At 45.2% G+C, this 23,535-nt stretch overlaps 1 protein-coding gene across 15 annotated transcripts in view; it reads left to right on the top strand.

Annotated features, from left to right (window-relative positions):
* The window catches only part of ZNF618 (zinc finger protein 618), a 325,181-nt gene that overhangs the window by 140,968 nt on the left and 160,678 nt on the right, over positions 1-23,535 (top strand). For all 15 annotated transcript variants that reach the window (XM_084650025.1, XM_084650034.1, XM_084650032.1 and 12 more), the window contains exon 2: positions 18,223-18,266. In XM_084650025.1, the coding sequence (XP_084506151.1) occupies positions 18,223-18,266 (44 nt within the window). The remainder of the gene's footprint in view (positions 1-18,222; positions 18,267-23,535) is intronic.

The following is a 23,535-nucleotide window of genomic DNA, read 5'->3' on the forward strand; positions in this document are numbered from 1 at the left end:
CTTAAACAAGTACATAAAAGTAGTCACGAGATGGCCCATTGACTTCGAAACAAGTGCATGTGCATAAGTGACTAAAATTTCATTTTGATTAAGATCTTTTCTGTTAGTGGCATAAAATCTTTGGCACTTCAAAACAAAATTGCTTCAGTTCTGAGAATGAAAGTTCATTTAAACATTCAATACATTAATAAAGTTGTGAATTTTTTGTGTCTGGATAAGCCAAAATCTTCAAAAATAGAAGCCTAAAGTTAGGCTCCTAAACTCATATTTAGACTTCTAAAAGTAGGTGTGTCAAAGCCACCTAAATGACTTAGGAGGACAAGTCCCATTGACTTCAAGATGCAAATTGTGGTGGAGGAGCATAGCCTGGTTGAAGCATTTCAGCTTTTTCACTTGTGGAAGTTCAAAGTATTGGAAGGTGGAGTCGGTTACAAATAAAGTGCCAACATTATTGCTTATTAATTTTATGTTTGTATTTTCCTCATCCTAAGGGTGTTAATAAGGCCTTAGACTTGTCATTTTCAACATAGATGGCATGTTAAGTGTGAAACTTCTTAGTGGAAAAATGTGTTGTATCTGAAATTATACTAACAATTAGGAAAATAGGTAAAGAACATAAGTAGAAAACATCCATGTTAGCAAATTAAGACTATAAAATGGGAAGAAAGTAAATAATCAGCACCAAGCAAATAAAAAAAATGATTTAAATAATAAATAGATGTTTAGGGTTTTTTAAATCATGATTTTTATTAACCCTGCTTATAATTTTCTCAAACTTTCACCTTTTATGCTGAAATTTGTCAAGCCTGGTCTCAGCTCGAGACTAAAATTTTTGGGAAAGCTTAAGCAAAAATGGTTCAGCTGTTTTCAATAGCAAAAAACAGTTAAAAGAAAAATACACTTAAGCCAATACAAAGAAAGTTGAAATTTGGCATGGAGAGATTCCCTGGGTTAGTCAAAGGAAGTGAGTTTATGGAAAAATATCATTCATAGCCCAGGTTTTCCAGTGCAGTCTGTCTTTGTGTCTCTCCTTTAGACTGTTTATTGATCTGTTTACATCAATCTCCTTGTCAGTTTCTTTATTATTATTTATTTGTATTACAGAAGCTCCTAGAGACCTCAGTGAGATCAGGGCTTCATTGTGTTGCATGTTGCATAAACCTATAGTAAGAAAGAGAAATTTTCCTTTAGTACCTCCTTCCCAGGGGTGCAGCCAGCCGTTTGAACTATGGGTACGCACAGGTAGATCAGTTGCACAAGATGTCCTCATGATCTTGTAAGACAGATTTGATCTAGCAGAAGGTTTAATGTTTGTAAAAGGAATGGTAATAGTCAAAATGGGCTTGCTGGGCTCCCAGGAAACAAAGTCCTGTATGCACCTAAGGTACTCCACTCCACATAGGCCTCTAGACTTAATGAAGATGAGTTTGGCTACTTCTCTAATTAATTACATCCCTAGTGGGATCAATGGAGAGCACAAGTAGCTGGCATGCACTGAGAAACTTGTCTCTGCAGCCTGGTGGCATGGGACTTTCTGCTCCAAGACCTAGGTCTGGTCTACAATACAAAGTAAAGTCAACGTAGGTCTATTTGCATCCCTCTGTTTGTGCATGTGTCTATACTCAGATTTGTCTCTGGCTGATGTGGGTGACCCATTACAGTGACATTTCCTCCCCGAGTGGTGCAGAGCCACAGTTGACCTACTTAGGTTGACGCAGCATGAAAATAGACACTGCATTACTTGTGTCAACCCTCACAGTCCTCCAGTACCTGTCCCACAGTTCCCATCTCCCATTAACAGTGCTCTGTTCGCAGTCTGGAACTCCACTGCCCAGGGTCACAGAGACCAGAAGTCCACTCCCCTCTTTAAGCCCTCCCACCCCATGTGCTTTTGAAATGCTTTTTCCTGATTACCCCCCTTGATGAACATACTTAGCACACCTACCAATTCACCTTTGTTGTATGCATCCGATCATGCCAGCTCCACACATACACACAAGACGTGCTCCTGCCTGGAGTCGGTAGGAAGTATTGGATCGCCTGGGCCCATGGGGAGAACAGGCTGTGCAAGCCCACCATAGAAACGTTGACATTTACAAGCAGCTTGCAGGGGAGATGCAGGCAAAGGGACGTGACAGGAGTCAGAAGCAGTCGACATGAAAGTGAAGGAACTTCACAAAGGATACCGCAAAACAAGGGAGGGCAACTATAGATCTGGTGCTGCCCCCACAGACCTGCTGCTTTTACAACAAACTGTATGCCATACCTGGTAGAGACCCCACCATCAGCCCACAACGGATACCCCTGCCATGAACAGCAAGGAGAAGGAGGGTGGAGACATTTTGGGGGTCTGTAACTGTGCTGCAAGCTGAGAACTGTTTGAAACGCCTCAGGAGTCTAACCAGTCCCAGAAGGTGACTGGAGTCCAGCCCACTGACAAAGGGGAAGGGAGGTCGGGTAAGTGTGGATATGAATTATTCCTTAAAATGCTGTTTAAAAACTTTTCCATTCCCTCAAACCTCATCTCCCTCCCCATTCCCCTTCCTCCCGCCTTTGTTCCACATTTAAAAATGGTGCCAGGCTCATGCGCAAGTTAAGACAGGTATCTGCTTGTCCTTGTTTTACCGGTACAATGTTAGAAAATGAAAGATTAGGGAATACAGTTTTAAAAAGGTTGTGTGGCCGTCTGGTTACACAGTGCACATCGGACCAGTGTCCAGTACGCCAGTAAAATCTGCATCCATTTTTCATTTCTGGATTAGGTGAGCGGGCCATGCAAAGTACTCCATTTATGAGAACAGGGATGTCTGGTTTATCCTCTTGCAAGATCTCGATGAAATGTTTGTGGAGGTGCTCTGCAGTCCTCTCCCAAAGGTTTTTAGGGATTCTTCCTCTGTGGTAGGACACTTTCCCTTGCCACGCCATGATGAATTCGGCAGGCACCATTGCAGTAAATAACCTAGTGGCATATGGGCCCAAGTCACTTTGGGTTGCCAGTAGTAGCTGTGTTCTCCATGCCTTTGTTACTGTCAGGATTGACATATCAGCCAAAATCCGCACTGCCTGTGGGAAATAGTGTCAGTATTCAGTACCATGGCCTTGTGCCTAGGGAGCGGAGCCAACTCTATTGCTACCTGCAACAGGCCATCCTCCCTCTTCCCGGCCAGGTCGCACTCACTAGGCATGGAACTGGAGAGCAGTGCTGTAGAGAGGCACTCCAAAGCTACTGTCAATAAGTGTTTCTTATTAAGGGTAATAGTGGAAATAATATAATAATAATATAAGGGTACTAGTGGAGTTTTGAGACTTATCTTTTCCTTGCCGTTGTGACTGCAAATCTAATAGTGCATCTGTCTGTTTATATCAGCAGCTTCTGACATGGTGGCCTTGAGGGATTCACCCTGATCATGAGAAGGAAGAAGACTAAGGAGGATATGTCCCGTGAGATCCTCTATGCCACAGTTGCCTCAGACTGTGATCAAAGGGCTTGGAGGGAAATGTACCAGGACCTAATAGTTTTGGGCAGGTAACAAATGAAAACGTTGCAGACCAAGGTTGATCTACAAGTCCAAAGATCCCAGATCAGAATCCTTTGCAGCCCTTGGAGAACTCCGTGGTCACTGTTCCTTACACCCTCAACATTCCATGTGGCTCGGCGGTGTATATCCTTAATCCTACCTCTCCATGGTGGCATCAGCCAGGGGAACCATAGCTGCGTATATACTGACCTGTGAAAACCACAGATGGGGGGGGGGCGGGGAGGGAGCGTAGCCACAATGGACTGTATTGCATGGACATAAATGTTTTCTTCCACTTTCACTTGTAAGCTGTGTTCACCCTTAATAGTGTTGGTAAAAGTTTATTTTTTTAACCGTTTATATGTATGTTTACACTTTAATTTTAATAACTGCTGATTTGCACACAATAAAGCACTATTTTTGGAAAGTCAGAGTATCTTTATTAACTCACACCACACATTGCAGAATACATAATCCTCATGGGGGGAGGGATAGCTCAGTGGTTTGAGCATTGGCCTGCTAAACCCAGGGTTGTGAGTTCAATCCTTGAGGGGGCCATTTAGGGATCTGGGGCAAAAATTGAGGATTGGTCCTGCTTTGAGCAGGGGGTTGGACTAGATGACCTCCTGAAGTCCCTTCCAACCCTGATATTTTATGATTCTATGATAATGGAAGGCAAAGACCCAACCATATTTGTAAATTTACACCAAGTATTACAGAATCCATAGCAATGTATATTCTACAGTACACAAGACAGACGCTATTTCTTGAACATAAAATTGATCTCTACTGTTGCTGACTGTTAAAATGCTCCTTTAAAGCCTCCCTCAACTGCATAGCTCCACAGATGGCTCTTCTAGTAACCCTTGTGTCTGGCTGTTCAGATGCTGCAGAAAGATGGTCTACCTTGTCTGACCATGCTTTTCCCACCTTTCCCTCACAGGTATTATGTAGTACACAGCAGGCAGCTATAACTATTGGGATGTTTTTCTCACTGAGATCCAATCTAGTGAATAAACAATGCCAGCATCCCGTCAATCTACCTAAAACATAGCCAACAGTCATTCTGCACCTGTTGGGCTGGTAGCTGATGCTTTCCTCAGCACGGTGGCTAACACCCGGCTACCCCCAGGGGGAAGGCTGCATCCCCCAGAATCACTGGTGGCTTTTAAACATCACCAAGGGTAATCTGCTGGTCAGAAAAAAATGTCTCTGCTTGCAGCTTTTTTTTTTTTTTTTTTTTTTAAAAGCTGTGAGCGTCCTACGCCTTCTCTTACCGAACCCACTCTGATGTCAGTGAAGCATTTCTAGTGTTCCACTAGAGCTTGACTAACCATAGAAAAGTACCCCTTTCTGCTGATGTGCTCTGTAGCCAGGTGGGCTGGTGCCAAAATAGGGATGTGTGCGCCATCTATTGCTCCACTGCAATTTGGGAACCCCATTGCTGCAAATCCATCCGCTATTTCCTGTACATTGCCAAGGGTCACAGCCCTGTGTAGCAGGCAACGTTTAATGGTCTTCCACCATCACCACAGCTCCCATTGTGGATTTTCCAACTCCAAAATGTTTTCGAACCGACTAGTAGCAATTTGGTGTTGGAAGTTTCCATAGTGTGATTGCCACTCCACTGTCAACGCCGCTCTGATCTTCGTGTCTCTTCATTGGAGGACAGGAACGTGGCCTTTCACATCCAAAAGTTCTGCAGCCACTGCTCATCGTCCCAACCCTGCATTATGATGCAATCCCACCAATTAGTGTTCTTTTCTTCGGCCCAGAAATCGTGCACCTCCATCTGGAGCTGCTCCAGGAATGCAAGCAGCAGCCTGGCATTATTGTTCACGGTGTCCATCAGCCTCCAGTTATTGTGCTCAAACATCTCCATGTCCTTGGCTCCATGTCTGGTTGGCAGCCGGTTTCAAGCGGAGTGCCCCAAGGGTCGGTCCTTGGGCCGGTTTTGTTCAATATCTTCATTAATGATCTGGAGGATGGCGTGGATTGCACCCCCAGCAAGTTTGCAGATGACATTAAACTGGGAGGAGAGGTAGATACACTGGAGGGTAGGGATAGAATACAGAGGGACCTAGACAAATTAGAGGATTGGGCCAAAAGAAATCTGATGAGGTTCAACAGGGACAAGTGCAGAGTCCTGCACTTAGGACGGAAGAATCCAATGACCGCTACAGACTAGCGACCGAATGGCTAGGCAGCAGTTCTGCAGAGAAGGACCTAGGGGTGACAGTGGACGAGAAGCTGGATATGAGTCAACAGTGTGCCCTTGTTGCCAAGAAGGCCAATGGCATTTTGGGGTGTATAAGTAGGGGCATTGCCAGCAGATCGAGGGATGTGATCGTTCCCCTCTATTTGACATTGGTGAAGCCTCATCTGGAGTATTGTGTCCAGTTTTGGGCCCCACACTACAAGAAGGATGTGGATAAATTGGAGAGAGTCCAGCGAAGGGCAACAAAAATGATTAGGGGACTGGAACACATGACTTATGAGGAGAGGCTGAGGGAACTGGGATTGTTTAATCTGCGGAAGAGAAGAATGAGGGGGGATTTGATAGCTGCTTTCAACTACCTGAAAGGGGGTTCCAAAGAGGATGGATCTAGACTGTTCTCACTGGTAGCAGATGACAGAACGAGGAGTAATGGTCTCAAGTTGCAGCGGGGGAGGTTTAGGTTGGATATTAGGAAAAACTTTTTCACTAGGAGGGTGGTGAGGCACTGGAATGCGGTACCTAGGGAGGTGGTGGAATCTCCTTCCTTTGAGGTTTTTAAGGTCAGGCTTGACAAATCCCTGGCTGGGATGATTTAGGTGGGGATTGGTCCTGCTTTGAGCAGGGGGTTGGACTAGATGACCTCCTGAGGTCCCTTCCAACCCTGATATTCTGTGGTTCTATGATCTCCATTGTCCTCATCACAATCCCAGTCATTGAAGTACTGCCTCGAATTGCTGGAATAGTGGAGAATCATGGATCCTGTATTAGCAAAGCACAAATAGCTGTGCAGGCGCTGCAGGCTCCAGGCTTCTGTCAGTGAGGTGGCAGACTCTGAAAAGCACCTCACCGGTTCAAAGATGATGGGCTGTGAACTGCATTGCGGGATGTAGAAGGTGGCATGATAAGAACTTGACCCCTAGCTCCCAGAGAAATCCCTGGGTGACTTGATGCTATGCCAGAAAGTACTGCGAAAATGCCCCAAAAGAGATTGCGATGGCCGGCGGAGCGAGGCCCACTGGGATACTAGGCACACTAGGCTTTATTCCGGTGCTGCACTGTCACAAGTGTTCCCGGTTCGTACGCGCGGCACCGACTCAAACTTCAAATGCCAAATGCCGACATAACTTGCGTCAATCCAACTTCGTAGCTTGGACGTAGCCCTCCGAGACACGAGGCCTAACCTCCCCTCCCGATCTTAACAATTTCTGATGAGAGGCTGCGAATGGTTTGGATTTTCTGGTTTGAGCATAGTAAGGATTCCACGTCTTTGGCTTTTCATCGGCCCTGGAAGGCTGGGTGTGCAGGTCAGGCCCGTTAGTGTACTGCTGTATAACCGAGCAGGCTTTGGGCATCTTAAACCCTTCCCTCCTTCCCTGTGCAGCCTGCATGCCGGGCTGGATGCAGAATCACACCGACAGAGTGGTGTGACTTCATGCATCCGATGAAGTGGGTTTTAGCCCATGAAAGCTTATGGCCAAATAAATTTGTTAGTCTCTAACGTGCCACAAGTCCACCTCATTTTGTTTTGCTGATACAGACTAACACGGCTACCACTCTGAAAGCTGACGGAGTCGATATTGTTTTGCAATCCTGAAGCTTGGTTTATGGCCGCTGATTTGCTTTTATGACAGATTCCTACTCAAATAGGGCTTTATTTGCATATGTAAATTGGATTTATGTATTCAAATAGGTGATGTAGCCATTTAATAGAAAATATGTGTGTGCAAACAAGCACGGATTGTACATGCAAATGTACACACTGCTGGAGAATTGCCATTTAATTGTGTCCCTGAGTGCGGCATTAAGTATAAAAATATTCAGTGTACTACACATGTAGGGGTTGGAGACAGATGTTGTATCACTTTGTATTAAAGTCACCTTGACAGTTTTCTACGAACATCCGAGATCTAAATGTTAAAATAAGCCTTTCCATGCTGTCGCTGGGTTTTAATAACACACATCCCCAGGAACAACTGTCGCCCCGTATTGGTTTGCTGTTTTGCACTAAAGTTCAGCCCATGTGATTCTAAAGGGTGTTTAATGTGTGCATTCAACTCTTCAGCCGATCATTCTGTAGTGACGCGATTGATGCAGCTTTATGGAGGAATTTAATGGATGGTGTTAGTCCCCCACTTGTTAGGGTGAGAGGCCACCAGGAATGAAGGTAGTTGGGAGCTGTCCCTCTCAGCAGGGAGAGACTGCCCAACGCAGGACAGGAATTGGTAATTAAAAAATAATCAGAAACCAGCTGGCACTGTTTTATTTTCAATAGATCTAATTATTGTGCTAATCACAGGGCTAATCTGTTAGTTAGCCGTGTGTTAGAGGGAGGACTGTGAGTAGATAGCAGCATGAGTTTATTTTTACACAGAGTAGTTTTCCATTAGGAGGTGGTACAGATTTCCTTACCTCTACGTCTGAAATTGTGCTGGCCCAATTCCGCTGTTGGATGGCTTCTATTTTTGCCCTAATATTTTTCTGATCTGTACCTTCGCCATCATTGCCAAGGGTTCATTCCCCCCTTGTTCTGAAAGCTTGTCCCTGGATTAGAATGGGGCTCTGCCCCGTTCCTTGGCAGAGATGAGATTTGAGTCGTCTTTTTTCAGTCCCTTTGTTTTCATCTTGGTGGGTTATTTTTTAATGTAGAATTTTCCCCACTGCCTCAGGAAGCAGCAGCCATCTCACTGCCTGAAATAGTCTCTGTTTGCTTCAGTGGCAAGAGAACATGTTTAGTTGAGAGGACGGATTCCCCATATATTCACGTTGACTTTGTAATTAATATTTGAAAGGCTGCCCACTAGAATCTTCCAAACGCCTCTTGTCAATGTGCCCCCATAAGGGAGAGGTCAGCACTAACTTATTTTAATGGCAGAATGATCACAAGCAAGGATTGTAATAACATTATGAGCAGTTACTGCATGATTAGTGGACTGGCATGTATACTGAGGGGAATTTTAAAGGAGCCCTTGTGAGTGTAAAAGGAAAAGGGATGACCCTGGTTCCATAGGCTGCTTGGCTGTTCTGAGCGTCACGCAGGAGTTAGAACCTCTCAGGGAATATCTAAGGCAGTGGTCTCACGTTTTCAGATTTCCCTTTTCTATGGTTTGTCTTTTTTTTGATTGGGGTGTGGGGAGAGGATAGAGGGCCCTAAGGTGGGGGGAGAATTGCAGACCTCTTATGAAAGATATTTATACTTATATCAAGGGAAATCCATGTGAAGTGTTCACAGGCTTGCTGAGGCTGCAGTTCACAGTTGAAGTTCTGGTACAAGGTTTAAGGGAAGGAGAATGAAGTGACTCAGCTGTGATCATTTATCTTCTGTACATTGTGCACTGGGCCCATCAGAGCTAGGTGACACTGGAATTCCTAACGACAACGCTGGCCAATACATCAGTGGAGCTCCATTGGAGCCCGTGAAGCTGTATGGGTTTAAACCAGCTCAAGACCCGCACAGAACATTCCTGTAATTTCCTTTTCTAGTGAGCGATGGCTATCACAAGCTTTCAGGTGGGCTGGGATAACAATACGGGAGTTGCATTTGCACAGGTGATTTAGGTGATGCTTGTGACCATGCAGCGTTTGAGAGAGTTGGGAGTGTTCTCCTTGATAGGTGCTATGTCTCCATGACTGACAAAAGGGGAACGAGGGTCAAAAGAGGGGCATGGGTACATATATGAATTCTTACTTTCTGGGGATGCTTTATAATGCTGGGGGTTGTTTGGATATGTTTTTGTTTTTTAATGAAAATGAATTGGGAAACTGTCAGTGTCTATAAACAAGAGTACTTTCTGCAATTTCTTGTTCCCCTGAAGTTATTAATTACAGGTGGCTCACGTAGGAATGACTGTAGTTAAGGTTGCTTGACATTTTCCATTTCAGATCCTGTTTTCAGTTGCTGTGGAAAAATAGTATATGATTGTGTAATTACAGACTGTACCATAATGCCTATGGATAGGGGGCAAATTAAGGCTGCCTGGGCAAGCTTGAGTCTAGTATTTCTAACTTTTGAGTGCTTGACTTTGCAACCTTAACATTCTTTTAATGTAGTTTTTTTTCAGATGTAATAGATAAATAGTTTCCAGCCTCCTGTTAGCCTCTGCATAGCTTCACCGCAATGAGGCATTCATGGTGGGGGCCCCAGTGTCCTTGACATCTAATGCTGGAGTTGTAATAGAACTCATGGGAGTGAATCTGTCACCCCTGTGGGAGTTCTGCCATCAGCTTTCATTCTGTCCAGTAATGGTTCATCTTTGGTTACAGCTTCCCATCCTGTGACTGTGGCTGGAGGCATGGGGTTCCTTAGCATGAGAGATGGAACTCTTGACACCTGCTCTCTGTCCCGGGCCTGCTCCCTCTCTGCGTGAGCCTCATCTTCTGTGAGTCTCCTCAGACGTGCTCAGGGGAGCAGAAGGAGGACCCTCAGTAATAAATAGGTCACTGGGGGGAAAAGGCTGAAGGAAAGGAACAGGCAGCCCCAGAGAACAGGAGAGGACAGTCCCCTGTCCTCAGTGGTTAGACAACCCAATGTGGGGCAGAAAAGAGCCACTCAGTAGTAGACTGACCCCACATAACAACCTTTGGCCTCGCAACAGTTGACAGTAGGTTTATTTCCTTTCTACCACTGCGGACGCTCTGATTTGGTCATCTGGATGAAGGAATAAAATCCACAGCAAGATGCAGAACCCGGGATTGGGCTGGAGGCAGTCTCAGCCCCCTTTAGAGAGATTAGTAATAAATGAAAGTGAAAAGGTGGCACAAAATGCCATGGGGAGTGCTGGATGATGTGAATCCCCCCTCCTTCCCCCCATAATGTTGTAAACTGTTAGACCTGGTCTGTTTGCTTCACAGAGTCTATTGTTGGGGGTTCTGATGGGGAATTGTGTTTTTAAAAACTTCTCCTGATATTTTTCAGTCTAACAGAGCAACGTTTGTAGATGCAGGTTGATGTGCAGTGAGACGCTGATGCATTGAGTGTGTACATTGTGTATGTGGTGTTCAGAATTGTTCTTTTCTGCCTAATGGGGCATGAATGAAACACAAGTGGCTCTCGCTTTCCCCATGTGTTGTGTAGCAGGCCTGGTTTGTACTAACTAGAGCCATGAGATAAGATGTTCGGCACCTAAATCCAAATTTCACGGGTGGTTTTTAACGAGACTAAGGGTATGTCTACACTGCAAAGAAAAACTCGCACTGCTGCATCTCAGAGCCTGGGTCAACTGGCTTGGTCTACAGAGCTAAAAATGCCAGTGTAGACATTCAGGCTCAGGCTGGAGCCCACGCTCTGAAACCCAGCAAGGGGGCAGAAGGAGCCTTATCGTTCAGGCTCCAGCCTGAGCCTGAATGTCTAGGCTGCTATTTTTGTCCCCGCAGCCTGAGCCCCACGAGCCCGAGTCAGTTGACCCAGGCTCTGAAACTCAGTGCTGCGAATTTTTCTTTGCAGTGTGGACGTACCCTTAGAGTCCTAAGTGTCTAAGTCACTTCTGAAAATGGAACTTCAGTTCTGATGTCATTTATTTCAGTGGGAGTTAAGTGCCTAAATGCCTTTAAAAATCTGGCCCTTAGGCACTTCTGAAAATTTTACCCCAGATGGCAAAAGATACCTGCTATTTCCTCCTCTATTTATTATTTGTATTACCATTTTGCTTACAAGCCATAGTCCTTGACCAGGGCCCCTACTAGAGCCCTGCAAATCAGCAGATCTCCATGGCCCAAGTTTGCGGATCATGGATGGATGCAGATCCAAATTTTATATCTAGAGCCCTGCAAATCTGTGGATATCCGCTTTATATCTACATCCGTGGACCATGTTTGCGGATAGTGGATTGGATGAGGATACAAATTTTGTATCCGCTCAGGGCTCTAGCCCCTATCCCAAAGAACTTACAAGTAAAGCCGAGCTGTGGAAAACTTTTGTCCAATAATTACAAATGTTTGAAAATGTATCACCAGGCATACTGAGTGAAGATTTCTGATTTATTGTTGCAGAGCAAGATACCTTTCATGATAAAGTGCTAATTTAAACTGTCATAAATTTAAAACTCCAAGATTAATATTCTTCAGACTTGGCTTAATGTTTAGGTCAGAATGGAATCTCAGTAAAGAAGTCCAGTTCGGGGGTTTCCATCAGCAGTAGCTTGTCAGTGAGTTGTAATATGCTATTAGGGCAATTTTCTCCATATTAGACAAAGTGGATACCCTGAGAGACACTGTCTTAAGTAGGACCTCATCTCCAGGTAGCATCTTGGTTTGACCAGAACCAGTAAACTTTCTAGATTAGAGCCCTTGCTTTCTGGTTTTGCTTTTTTGAAAAATCCATTTTAGTTCATCAGTTGTGTTTCTTTTTTTAAAAAAAGAGAAGCAATTCTAAAATTCCATAGAAATCCTTCAAATAGAGAACATTAGAGCCCCACTCTTGTGTTGTGTAGTTCAGGGGTGGGCTACTGTGCCCAAATGGGGCCCCATTGATGTCAGTGGGACTCTGTGCTGGTACACAGTCTGCTTGCAGGCTACACAACAAAGGATTGGGGTTTAAGGCTTTGCAGTGAGGCCCTCAAAAGACAGGAAATGCTAAAGTTAGGTTGAATTGTACAGTAGAACCTCAGAGTTACGAACATCAGAGTTACGAACTGACCGTCAATCACATGCCGCATTTGGAACCGGAAGTACGCAATCAGGCAGCAGCAGAGACCAAAAAAAAAAAAAAAAGCAAATAGAGTACAGTACTGTGCTAAGCATAAACTACTAAAAAAATAGAAGGAAAGCAGCATTTTTCTTCTGCATAGTAAAGTTTCAAAGCTGTATGAAGTCAATGTTCAGTTGTAAACTTTTGAAGGAACAACTCTAATATTTTAGTCAGAGTTACGAGTAACCTCCATTCCCAAGGGGTTCGTAATTCTCAGATTCTACTCTATGTATGTGATTATGATGGACTTGGAGTGCATGGTCGTGTACTATTTTTCAGATTACGCAGAGTTCTTTCTATAACCTTAGATATCTGTCTTGCGTCCGATGAAGTGAGCTGTAGTTCACGAAAGCTCATGCTCAAATAAATTGGTTAGTCTCTAAGGTGCCACAAGTACTCCTTTTCTTTTTGTCTTGTATTTTGTTAGTGTGCACTAGTGAAGTCAAGTAAGAAAGAAGAGTCCATGAATATTAGTCATGAAAAGGACACAAACAACAAAGCAGTTAGGATTAAAAAAAAACCATGTAGGAGTTAAAGTAAAAAATGAACAAATAGGCAAGGTCTAAACCACACAAACAGAAAAGGAATGTAAGTAAAAATAAAAGCATAAATAAATAACAAAATTGTATGGGGCAACAGCCCTTCCTCCTTTTTCTCTCTTGTCTGTATGCTATATAGGCCCTGATCCTGCGAGCACTTATAAATGTGTTTAACTTTAGGTATAAAAGTAGTTCCACTGAAATATCTGTGAAGATTTAATTTTAAATTTACACGCAAGCATATTCTGTCCAGAAGTGCCTTTCCATTCTTGCAATGATGCACCAGAAACAGAAAGAGGTTAAAGTAATCAAGTAATGTATTTGTTGTGAATTACTCACTCAGCTCTAAATACAAATATAAAAATGATTGTAAATGAATTACATGCATGATTCTTTGCAAAATAATGTCTGCTTTAAGTTTGAAGATGAGAGACGAAGTAACACATGGGCATAACAAAAAATAAAACATGAAATATTAGAATATCCACATTCTTAGTATTTCCCTTAGCAACAGCTTCTTGAAAGGTGTATTGGTGTCCAAAGAGGGTAAAACCTGCTTATGTGTAGTGGCAAAATAATTATAATGCATACTGCTTTATAAAAAATAGATTTTCCCATTAAAGAAGTATATCACTAAAGATATACTATGTCATTATGATGATGAGCTCTAGTGTAAGTGTTTAAGAAAAACAATTTATATTACTATACATGCACCTATATTCTTACACACTAGATATATACATACGGCACCAGTCCTGAAGAGATTTGTGCATGTACTTGTCATTACACACTAATCTCTTCATTTCAATGGGAGAATTTGCAGTGCATAAATTTAAGCATATGTGTGTACAGTTTTGCAGATTTGGGGCCTAAGATGATGATTATTTTTTTTTAATCCTGTGTTGGGCCCCAAACCTGCAAACGCTTGTGCCCACTTTATACAAGTGACCAGTCACACTGAATGCAGTGGGACTTGGGCTTTGCTTAAAGTTACTGATAGAATCATAGGGTTAGAAGGGATTACTCTAACCCCCTGCCAAGAGGCAGGATTTGTTGTGTTTAAACCATCCAAGACAGGTGGCTCCAGCCTCCTTTTAAAAACTTCCAGTGTAGGAGCTTCCACAACCTCCCTCACCAGTCTGTTCTGTTGTCCTACTGTTCTTACAGCTAGAAAGTTTTTTCCTGAGATTTCATCTAAATCTTCTGTGCTGTAGTTTGAACCCAGTGCTTCTTGTCCTGCCCTCTGTGGCAAGAGAGAATACTTTTCCTTCATCTTTTTTTATGGCAGCCTTTCAGGTATTTGAAGACTGCTGTCATGTCCCCCCTTATGTGTAAATGTTTCCAGGATCAGTGCCTTTTAATTTTTGAACAGTTGTTACGCTTGTAGAGCAGGTACTGTAATACATATGCCCAAGGGGGCAGAGTTAAGGTTGTGCATTCAGCTGTAGCTTTTGTATTTCTTGACTTTTGAGTGCTTGTCCAGGCAAACATTACCTTCAGTAAACAGTTTTTAATATGGACTTTTAATTAAAGGAAGCCCTGACACCTCCCTTTGATCCAGGACTGGAGAGTATAGTCTCCTTTGTGAGGGCATGTTTTAAATGAAGCTTTTCAGACAGATGTATTGTCCCCTCTCTATTTGGTACTTTAGATGGCCGCTATGCCCTAGCACCTCACACAGTTCCCTGCTGCATATTAAGACTCCGTTTTAGGCATGGATGTAATCTTCTAGAAAATGCCCTGAAGGTTTGAGCAATCTACCAGTTGCAGGCTCTCATGCAGCCTTTTTTCCCATTGTGTAAGCATGACAAATCATTAATTTTTGATTGATTGCTTTGAATTATGGGAGCTCTGACAGCCTTTCTGTAGCTGAACAGCTGTATAACAAATGAGCATATCAGTGCTCACAAAACATTGGAGATCTAACAGAAGCAATAACATTGTCAACTCCTCCCTTCTGGCTTTTCCAAGGCAATGGAGGGAGGAAACTTTTTTACCAGAAATTCCTCAAGTGACTGAACCTCCCCCCCCCCCCAAAAAAAAAAAACAACCCGCTGGTTTATAATTGAATTAAATCTTTATCTCTTCATTTCTAGTAGACTGCTCCAGCCATCAGAACCCCAGAAATGCCTCTGCTTTTAATAACTGAGATAAATCTACACTAACAAAATTTCACATTAAGAATTTAAAAATAATTAAAATTGCAATTTTTGTTTGCTATTCCTCTAAGATTTCAGAATTGTACCAGTGCATTAAATGTGACCTCTTCAACTTTTAAATTAAGAATTTATGCTGGCTTGAAATTTATGAAATATTTCAGCATTAAAGAAAGCCTTTTTCCCTCAGGAAAATGGAGCAATAAATCACAGCACTCTTGATTTACAGCCATACAGCCGGCCACGGATAGGATTTTTTCCACCCTTCGTTCTGAAAAAAAAAATGTAATCATATGAGACAGCTTAGCTGCTATCCTCCCACTCTCCAGAATTTTTAATTTCAGCTGTTTCTGCTTGGATTTATTTCCAATATTCCTGCTCGGCTTTTCAATTTCCTCAGTTATTAAATTTTAATTCAGTGCATTAGCATTTAAATTAAAAAAGGGTTTATTTTATCAAAATCCTTGACTAGCCCCCATCTTGCTGCACGTGAATTGCCTGTTTCTGCCATTTGCTCAAAATGTGAAATGCAGTTAATGTCTTATAACTTATATTTGCACAAATTCAGAAATAAAATTTCTGAGATTGGAATAATATTGTCTTTCCAAGGAAAACTCTAATGAGAGAAGGGGGGAAAAGGCACAGTGCCTAGCAGCTTTAAGAGGGAAAAATAGTAGCAGCTTGCTGATAACACAATGCTAGCAATGAAAAGTTAATATATTAGACAATTCAGAAATGAGTGAGGGGAGGAAGCTTGACCCTTTCCAATTACAGAGTGAGCCAGGTTTGTTTAGAAAAACAACAGAACCAGTCTTCTATCTGAATCTGGGGATCCTGAGGGTATACTTTCTACAGACTAACTAGCAGGGGATGGTTCATCTGTGGGCAGGGGGCTCGACTGGTCTAAGCACAGGACTGAGACTCATGTCTCCCCAGTTCTAACTCAGCTCTGGCATGTGACTACCTCTGTGGCTTTGGCCAGGTCACTTATACTCTTGGTCTCAGTGTCCTCATCTGTTAGTGGGGCTCATAGTGGGCCTGATGCACAGGAGAGTTGTGCAGATTGATTGGCAGGGAGGCAGGAGAGCTGGCTCTGCCACAGACATCCTCTGTGTCTTGGACAAGTCACAAGCTCTCTGTGTTTCAGTTAGTTCCCCATCGGTAGAAGAGGGATAATACTACTTCTCGCCTATACAGTGGCAGCGTGAGGATGTGACTCGTTAGTGTCTTGAAGTGCTCAGATGCTATGTAATAAATAAACAACATAAAATGTCCCTCGTCAAATACTACAGTGAGTGCTGTTTTCAGAGCCCGTGGCTGTGCTGTCCGGTTGGAGGTTTGACCAAGGTGTACGTCTTCAGGGCTCTCCCATAGTGGGTTAAAGGGACACGGTCCTGCTGAGGCCCAAATTTTCACCTACTTGGACAGTTGCAATGTAGAAACATGCTGTCCCACCCTCTGTCTTGGAGTATCTCTTGTCCCCCTTCACACAGAAGGCCATTAAATTATGTGTTGCCGGGCAAATCCCACCAGTATAAAGGCTATGGTGGTGTTGGTCTTGGAACCCTGCACCGCCCCCACCCCGGGTCTCGCCCACCTGAAAGCGGCTGTAGTTCTCAGTGCAGGGAGAGCACAGGAAAGACAGAGTGAGTCACCAAACCAAAGTTTCTGCTGAAGTGATCTTGCTCTGTTTGGGAACTCTGGCATTCTCAGTGCCCCTGACAATGAAGCTTTATTTTCTTGCACAGAACCTTCAGCTGGTTCCCGTTACAGGAAAGGAAACCAGCCTTTACCTTTGCTCTTGCATGTGAAGGATCCAGCATTGTAACTGGCGCTGTCTCAGACTGGTGGGAATGAATCTGCTTCTGCTTTTGATTGGAGGCCCCAGCTCAACATAAAACAGTGCCATTTGCCATTTAGCTGGTTATTTAAATTTGTATTTTTGCAGAAAGTGCGTAAGCGTTTGGGCCATTGTTATGTCTGTTGGGCCCACACCACATGCTCCAAATTGCCCCACCCTGAGAAGTGGGCTTGCAGGAGAGATGAACACAGCTTTAAAATGATCCAAAGAAGCTCTGGTGCTGATAACTGGGAGGGGGCTGATCTCCTCACTGCTTCTCACCATAGTGTTCAGTGCTCAGTTCGTGACTTACCGCAGTTTAGGGTCCAAACCTCCTTTTCACGTGGTATCCTGTTGGGCCACTCCTCCAATGACCACCTCTGCTCTTCCTCCATGCTGACCCCCACACATGCCTCCCTGAACTGATCCCACAAAACTGCTTCCCTCTCCTCCCCATCCCTTCTTGGAAGCCACTTCTGCTGTGACTAGCTGCAAGAAATCATCTGACTCATGAGAGCTGGCTTGGGGAGCAGTTGGAAATAACGTCTGTTTAACCCCCCCCCCCCCCAAACACATTACAGCGGTTTGGAATCACTGAGTTGTATGCAGAACTCGCTCGTGTTACTGCATGGCCTTATTGCCATAGACCTCGGCTTCACCACCATCTTACCTCACTTGTTGAGCTTTGCCATAAATTTAGGCCTTGATCTGCCAAAGACTTACACACATGGTTAGCTTTAAGCTCACAAGCAGTCCCATCAAACTCAGAAGTTAAATATGTACATACGTTTTTGCAGGATTGGGGCCTAAAACTATAGACATTTCAATGGCCAGGACTGTGGTGTCCTAATGACAATTGTTATTATTTATCATCATCCTAGCACTTATGAGCCAAGTCATGGGCCAGGACCGCAGTGTGCTAGGTTCTGTACGAACACCGGATAGAGAGATGGTCCCTGCCCCAGTGAATTGGCAATCTAACGTGTCTACGCAGCACCCAGCAGGATGGGGAACCGCTTTCTGATTGTGGCCTTTGGCACTTCCAAAGTACAAATAATAATTTCTGTTATCCATTGCCCCTCACTCAACTCCCATATTCATCCAGAAGAAAGGGGACTGAAAAGTTGGGGGTGGGAGTACGGCCTGCAGGATGGACAAAGTGAGACACTATAAATGGAAAATACTATTTTGTTATTGGGAAAAGTTATGAAGTGTGAATCTCTGCTCTGTCTGACCCTAACCAGCTCTTCTTTGTCTCTTGTTCTCTAGGCTGATGAGAGCAGCAGTACTGGGAAGAGAAGCTCTTCAAGCAGGTATGTGGCTGTATTTCTCTCATCTCTGGCCGTGATGTGAATAGCCTTGGCAATTCTGTCTTTGTGCAGTGCCAGTCTATGGGGTAGGCGCCATCTCTTAGGCAGAAGCCAGAGTTGACAGCCACAGAGCAAGGCATAGGGCAGGAGCCTGATTAAAGCATAGGAACTGTAGGCCTGTTTCTGGGGCCCTGGCTCCTAGAGTCACACAAAGTTTCTAGTCTTTATGGCTGTAAAGAAAAGCTTGCCCTGAGTGTAACCAGTGCAGGGACGTCTTTCTGAGTCTGCAGGCAGTCTCCTGCAGAGGTACTAAGTTGATGGCCCCATATCTGCTGTGAGAGGAGACTAGGCCCTCTCTTGTTCTGGGCAGGGGAGGGCTCCCACTGCCATGACTCTGGGCTGCAAGCCACACTGCTGCTACTCAGGAAGAGAGTGGCCCCCACTACAGGGCCCTGTGCTAGGTGTCCCTTTCAAAAGGACAACCCAGCTGCTGGCTCCAGTGCATTCCAGGTGGCCAGGGGACAAGGAGGTGACAGCCACTGCAGTATCTGAGTGGCCAGGACAAGAGGAAGCCCAGCCTCTGCAGCTCCTGGCGCACACACAATCCTCTGCTCAGGTGGGTGGGGGCTGAGTGCTCTTTCCTGTGCAGACAGAAGCAGTGTTAGGCACCCCCAGGGCAAGGCTTTTGTGTTGGTGATCCCTGCTGCTCCAAGCAGAGCTGGAATTGTGGCACTGTGGGTTTGTGCCTAGAGCCAGTACTGCCCTCTATGGCTCAGGACTAAATTCTGCCTCTCAACCGAGAGCCAGGGATGGGAGCAGTGGGAACAGGAAAATGTATCACTTTCTTTTCTAATCTATAAAGTGTCTATGTGAAAACTGGGAGTTCCTGACTCAGCCCCATTCCAAGCAGAGAAACCCCCTAAGAAGCAGAAGGAGCAGGGTGTTCGTCTGTGTGTGTGTTGGTGAGGGTGAGGCGAGGCTATACAGAATAAATGGGGGACATGATTGGGGCGAGGGACAGACTAAAGGAATCTGACATGAGGGGGTAGGCCCCATCTGCTGTCTAGTTTGTGCTTTTGGTGAATCTCGTGTTCACTAGTGTTTCTGAGGCCCCATTAGAACCAGTGATGCACTGCGTGGCTAGGATCACGGGGTAATTTGCCCCATGGTGCGTCTGTATCAGGATTTTTAATTTTTATTGATGAACATTTCTATAAAGTGAGAACGATAAGTCTTGGAATTGAATAGTGTGACAGGGTTCAACTCACCGTGCTGGCCATCTTGGGGATTAGCTCTGCAGGTTGGTATGTCCCGTCCCGACAGTGCTTCGCCCGCCATCACATCTCTTTGATCTGCATCACTCCAGGGACCACAGCATCTGCTTCATGACACAGCCCTCCGGGTGTGTCACCATCTGTGCTTCCCCCTTCCATGGATGAGTACTGCAGTCCAAGTGTCCAGCCACTTCTCTAGCAGTGAGTAGGGAGAGGGACCCAGGCCCACCCACTACTCCGGGTCCTGACCCAGGGACTCTGTAGATGGCAGCCACATGCTGTGTCCCCTCCTACTTCTCAATACATTCCCCTGAACCACTTCCCCCTTTCTTCACACTTATCTCAGGGCTTCAGCAGGTGAGTCCTATCAGCCACCCAGGAGCTCCCTCTCCCTGCCCCGGTCCCTGCCACACTGCTCTGTCCAGGGTGCTAGCTTCCATCCATCTGCTCGGAACCCAGGTCTCCCTCCTTGAGCTCCAGGCAGCGGCTGACCCTGTGGCTCTTCTTATATGGGCCTGCTGGGCCCTGATTGGCTGCTCCTCGCAGCCTCTCTCCTATTGGCTGCTTCCTATGCAGCCTTCCTATGGCTCTATTAACCCCTTACATGCCAGTGTGGGGCAGACACCCTATCACAATAGCAATTGGTTCCCCCCATAGTTGCCAGCCCTTGACATTTTTCTCAAGGGACAGTTTTTCAAACATGCAGAAGGGGAGCTGTTCAGTCTCCAGCCACCAGATAGGTTGGATAAATTCTGGTGAATTTTAAGGAATCTGCTTCTATGATGAGTAGTAGAAGAAGGTAGGGGAAATCATCAGAATGTTGCCAGAGTGTGACATACTCTGCTGGGGGCTTGACCCCAGGCTTGCTTCAGAAATTTTCCCTCGTCCATCCCATCCCTGCCCTTAAGCCCCAGATCTGGCTTCACCCATCATTCCTTCTTTCCCAGTTGTCTCATCTCAGGGGCTGCAGCTGAGACATTCAGCCATCAGGGAGTGAGAGTGGGGGAGATGATCCCTGGAATCTGTGCTGTTAAGCTGTAGGAGCGTACAACCCAGCAGAGCTGCAGCTGCCTCTGGCTTCCCCAAAGTCCTGGGAAACGGGCCAGGGCAGAAATTACCTAGAACAGATTTACAAGACCTGAGACAATCCTATGCTCGTGGAATTTACCCTAGAGTTGACTGCATTTCACTGTTGGGTGAACTGATACTTATCTACCCAGAGAGTAGTTCTTAAAGAGCTGTGGGAACCTGCAGGGTGAATGGCAGTCTGGAAATGTATGCTGTCACTGGTGGAGTGGTCAGCCACAAAGCCTTGGCAGTGTGGAAGAATGGCAAGTTTGCTGTCTTTGTTGATCAAACACAAATGTGCCATAGCCAGCCTCCCATTCCACAGCTTAGCTGCACGTGCCAAAGAGCTCTGGGTGAGATGGTGTGAGCATGGAGCAGGAAGTGGCTTTTTCATAGAATTAACTTTGCTCAATAATAATCAAATTGCTTAGCCAGTCCTGAATGTACTGTAAGAGGCAGCCTCCCACCTGTTCCTTATTGAAATGCTGACATTCAACCAGCTCGCAAAGGAGCAAGTGAGATCAGGACAAAGCCAGCAACTAGCAAAGTGACAAACTCAGGGGTTCTCAAACTTCATTGCACAGTGATCTCCTTCTGATAACAAAAATTACTGCACAACCCTAGGAGGGGGGACCGAAGCCCGAGCCCACCTGAGCTCCACTGTCCTGGACAGGGAGCCAAAGCCCGAGCCACACCACTCGGGGTGGGGAGGCCAAAGCGAAGCCCAAGGGCTTTAGCCTGTAACCTGAGCTCTGCCACTTTGGCTTCAGCCCCAGGCAGTGTGGCTTGGGCTTCTGCTTCAGCCCCAGGTGGTGGGGCTCGGGCTTCGGCTTTGCATCTGGCTGCAGCAAGTCTAACGCCAGCTGTGGCGACCCCATTAAAACAAGGTTGTGACCCACTTTGGGGTCCCAACCCACAGTTTGAGAACCGCTGAACTCATCTACCGGGAGAAAACATTCCATGGGGAAAACGAGAGAGAGAGAGAGAGAGGAGGAATGTTGGTGTGGCGAAGGGGCCGCTTGGCACCAGTGGGTGGTGGAGGAGCACAGGTCAAAATGCAGAGGGAGTTCTGTGTCATATGCAAGATAATGAGGCAGAGGAAAAAGGAGGCTTCATGGTTCATGCAGTGGATGGCCATGGCGGGGAAAAGAGGAGAGACATGGCACGCAGGGAATACACCGGCACAGAGGGGGCCATATGGCACATAACGGAGGGGGAAGTGCCATGCAGAAGAGGGGATATGGCACACCTGCGGGTGGGCAATGCATTTGAATGGGATGGGGGGATAGTGCAGTGGGCTAAGGCACATCAGAGTAGAGAGAGGGGTATGTGACTGGTATTTTAAGAAGGAAACTAATATGGCTTTTCTAGCAAGTGGTAAAGTTTCTAAAAATGCCCAACTATCTTAGGAGTCTAATGAGACTTAGTCCCTTTTGAAAATGGGATTTAGGTTCCAAAGTCACTTAGGGCCTGATTTTTAAAGGTATTTGGGCTGCTAACTCCAATTCATGAGTTAGGTGTCTAATAACTTTGAAAATCTGGCCCTTAGGCACTTTTGAAAGTTTTATCCAGCAGTTTTTTCTGAAGGTCTTGGGCGGTATACATGGCTGTAACCTAATTAATTAGCTATTTGTCGTAATGTTGTAACTGAGCTGTGAGATTGTAAATCTTTTCTTTCTTTCTTCTGTGATGGGCAGCCATCTTGTGTGTGGAACAAAACCATTTCCACTGCAGTGATTACTGAGGTGTAGGCCACTATTAGCAAATACAGATTCACGTAATGGAATGTCTTTCAAGTACCATAGCCTGTGACTGACTGCCAAAGCCATTGCCACCTGACGGCGAGATCTCAAAGAACTCTCCGCCAGCATCTGTGTATTGGCGGTTGTCAGCACCTTGGCCTGGAACACATCCGTGTAGCAGACAGAAGAGTTCTAGCTGGTAGGGAATGGCGCGAGCTCACTCACAAGAGATGAATCACAGGAGGTGATAGAGGAATCACAGAAGTTGTTGAGTTTGACCCCAAACCCACACGTCCACTCAGTTCTGGCTAACTTCCCTTATGTGTCTCACAATACACAGTGAGAGAACTCCCAGAATTCATAGAGTCCAGCTGTGAAGCAAAGCATCATGGGATACCCACCTAGAATGCTGTGCACAAAATCATCACAAAGTCCCTGCTATGTATATCCACCAATCCATATTGGGGTAGAAACCATTTTATAGAGTGTACACAGTTATTGTGGACTGCCTAATGCACACCAGTTAGTGCACAGAAATTCAGTGTTCATTAATTCTCTCCTCCTCCTCTCCTCCCCCCCTTCCCCCCCCGATAAGGTGTCTGAGTCTGTTGTCAGTGTGGCTTTCTCATCTGGCTTCAGGGGGTGCACAGAAGCACTGCAGTTTAACGGATCTCCTCTGGAGATGATGCTTTTATCCTGGCACCTGAAGCTCCTTGACACTGGGCAACTGAAATCACTCCCCAGCATCACTGCTCAATCCTTCTTTTAAAGCTTTATATTGTGCTTTTGTCCATTCCCGCCCCCCCCCCCCCCCGATTTGCTCGGATGTGCAGTTCTGTCTGTCTACTAATAAACGATCTGCTGAAGTTTAATCCATCAGGTGGGGCACATCCTACCATGGCACAACCAAGCTCTTGTCTCCCAGCTGCTCTCTCGTATCTTTCATGCTGCCATTATTAAATGAGTATCATTTGGTTATCCAAAGAGTGCCATCTGCCTTTCCCTGTATTCACTTCCCACACACCCCAATTGCCTATTACTTTGTTGCTCTCACTTGCTGAGGACTTCAGGATGCTTAAAAATAATAAATAATGACAATATTTACTTCTGGAGTATGCCACATTGCATATCCAGATGGTCTTCGGGAATGCTAGGTGGCCTGCACAGCTTAGGAAGACTCCTGGGCAT

Source organism: Lepidochelys olivacea (assembly GCF_965140295.1).
Source record: "Lepidochelys olivacea isolate rLepOli2 genome assembly, chromosome: 16".
Classification (NCBI taxonomy): domain Eukaryota; kingdom Metazoa; phylum Chordata; order Testudines; family Cheloniidae; genus Lepidochelys; species Lepidochelys olivacea.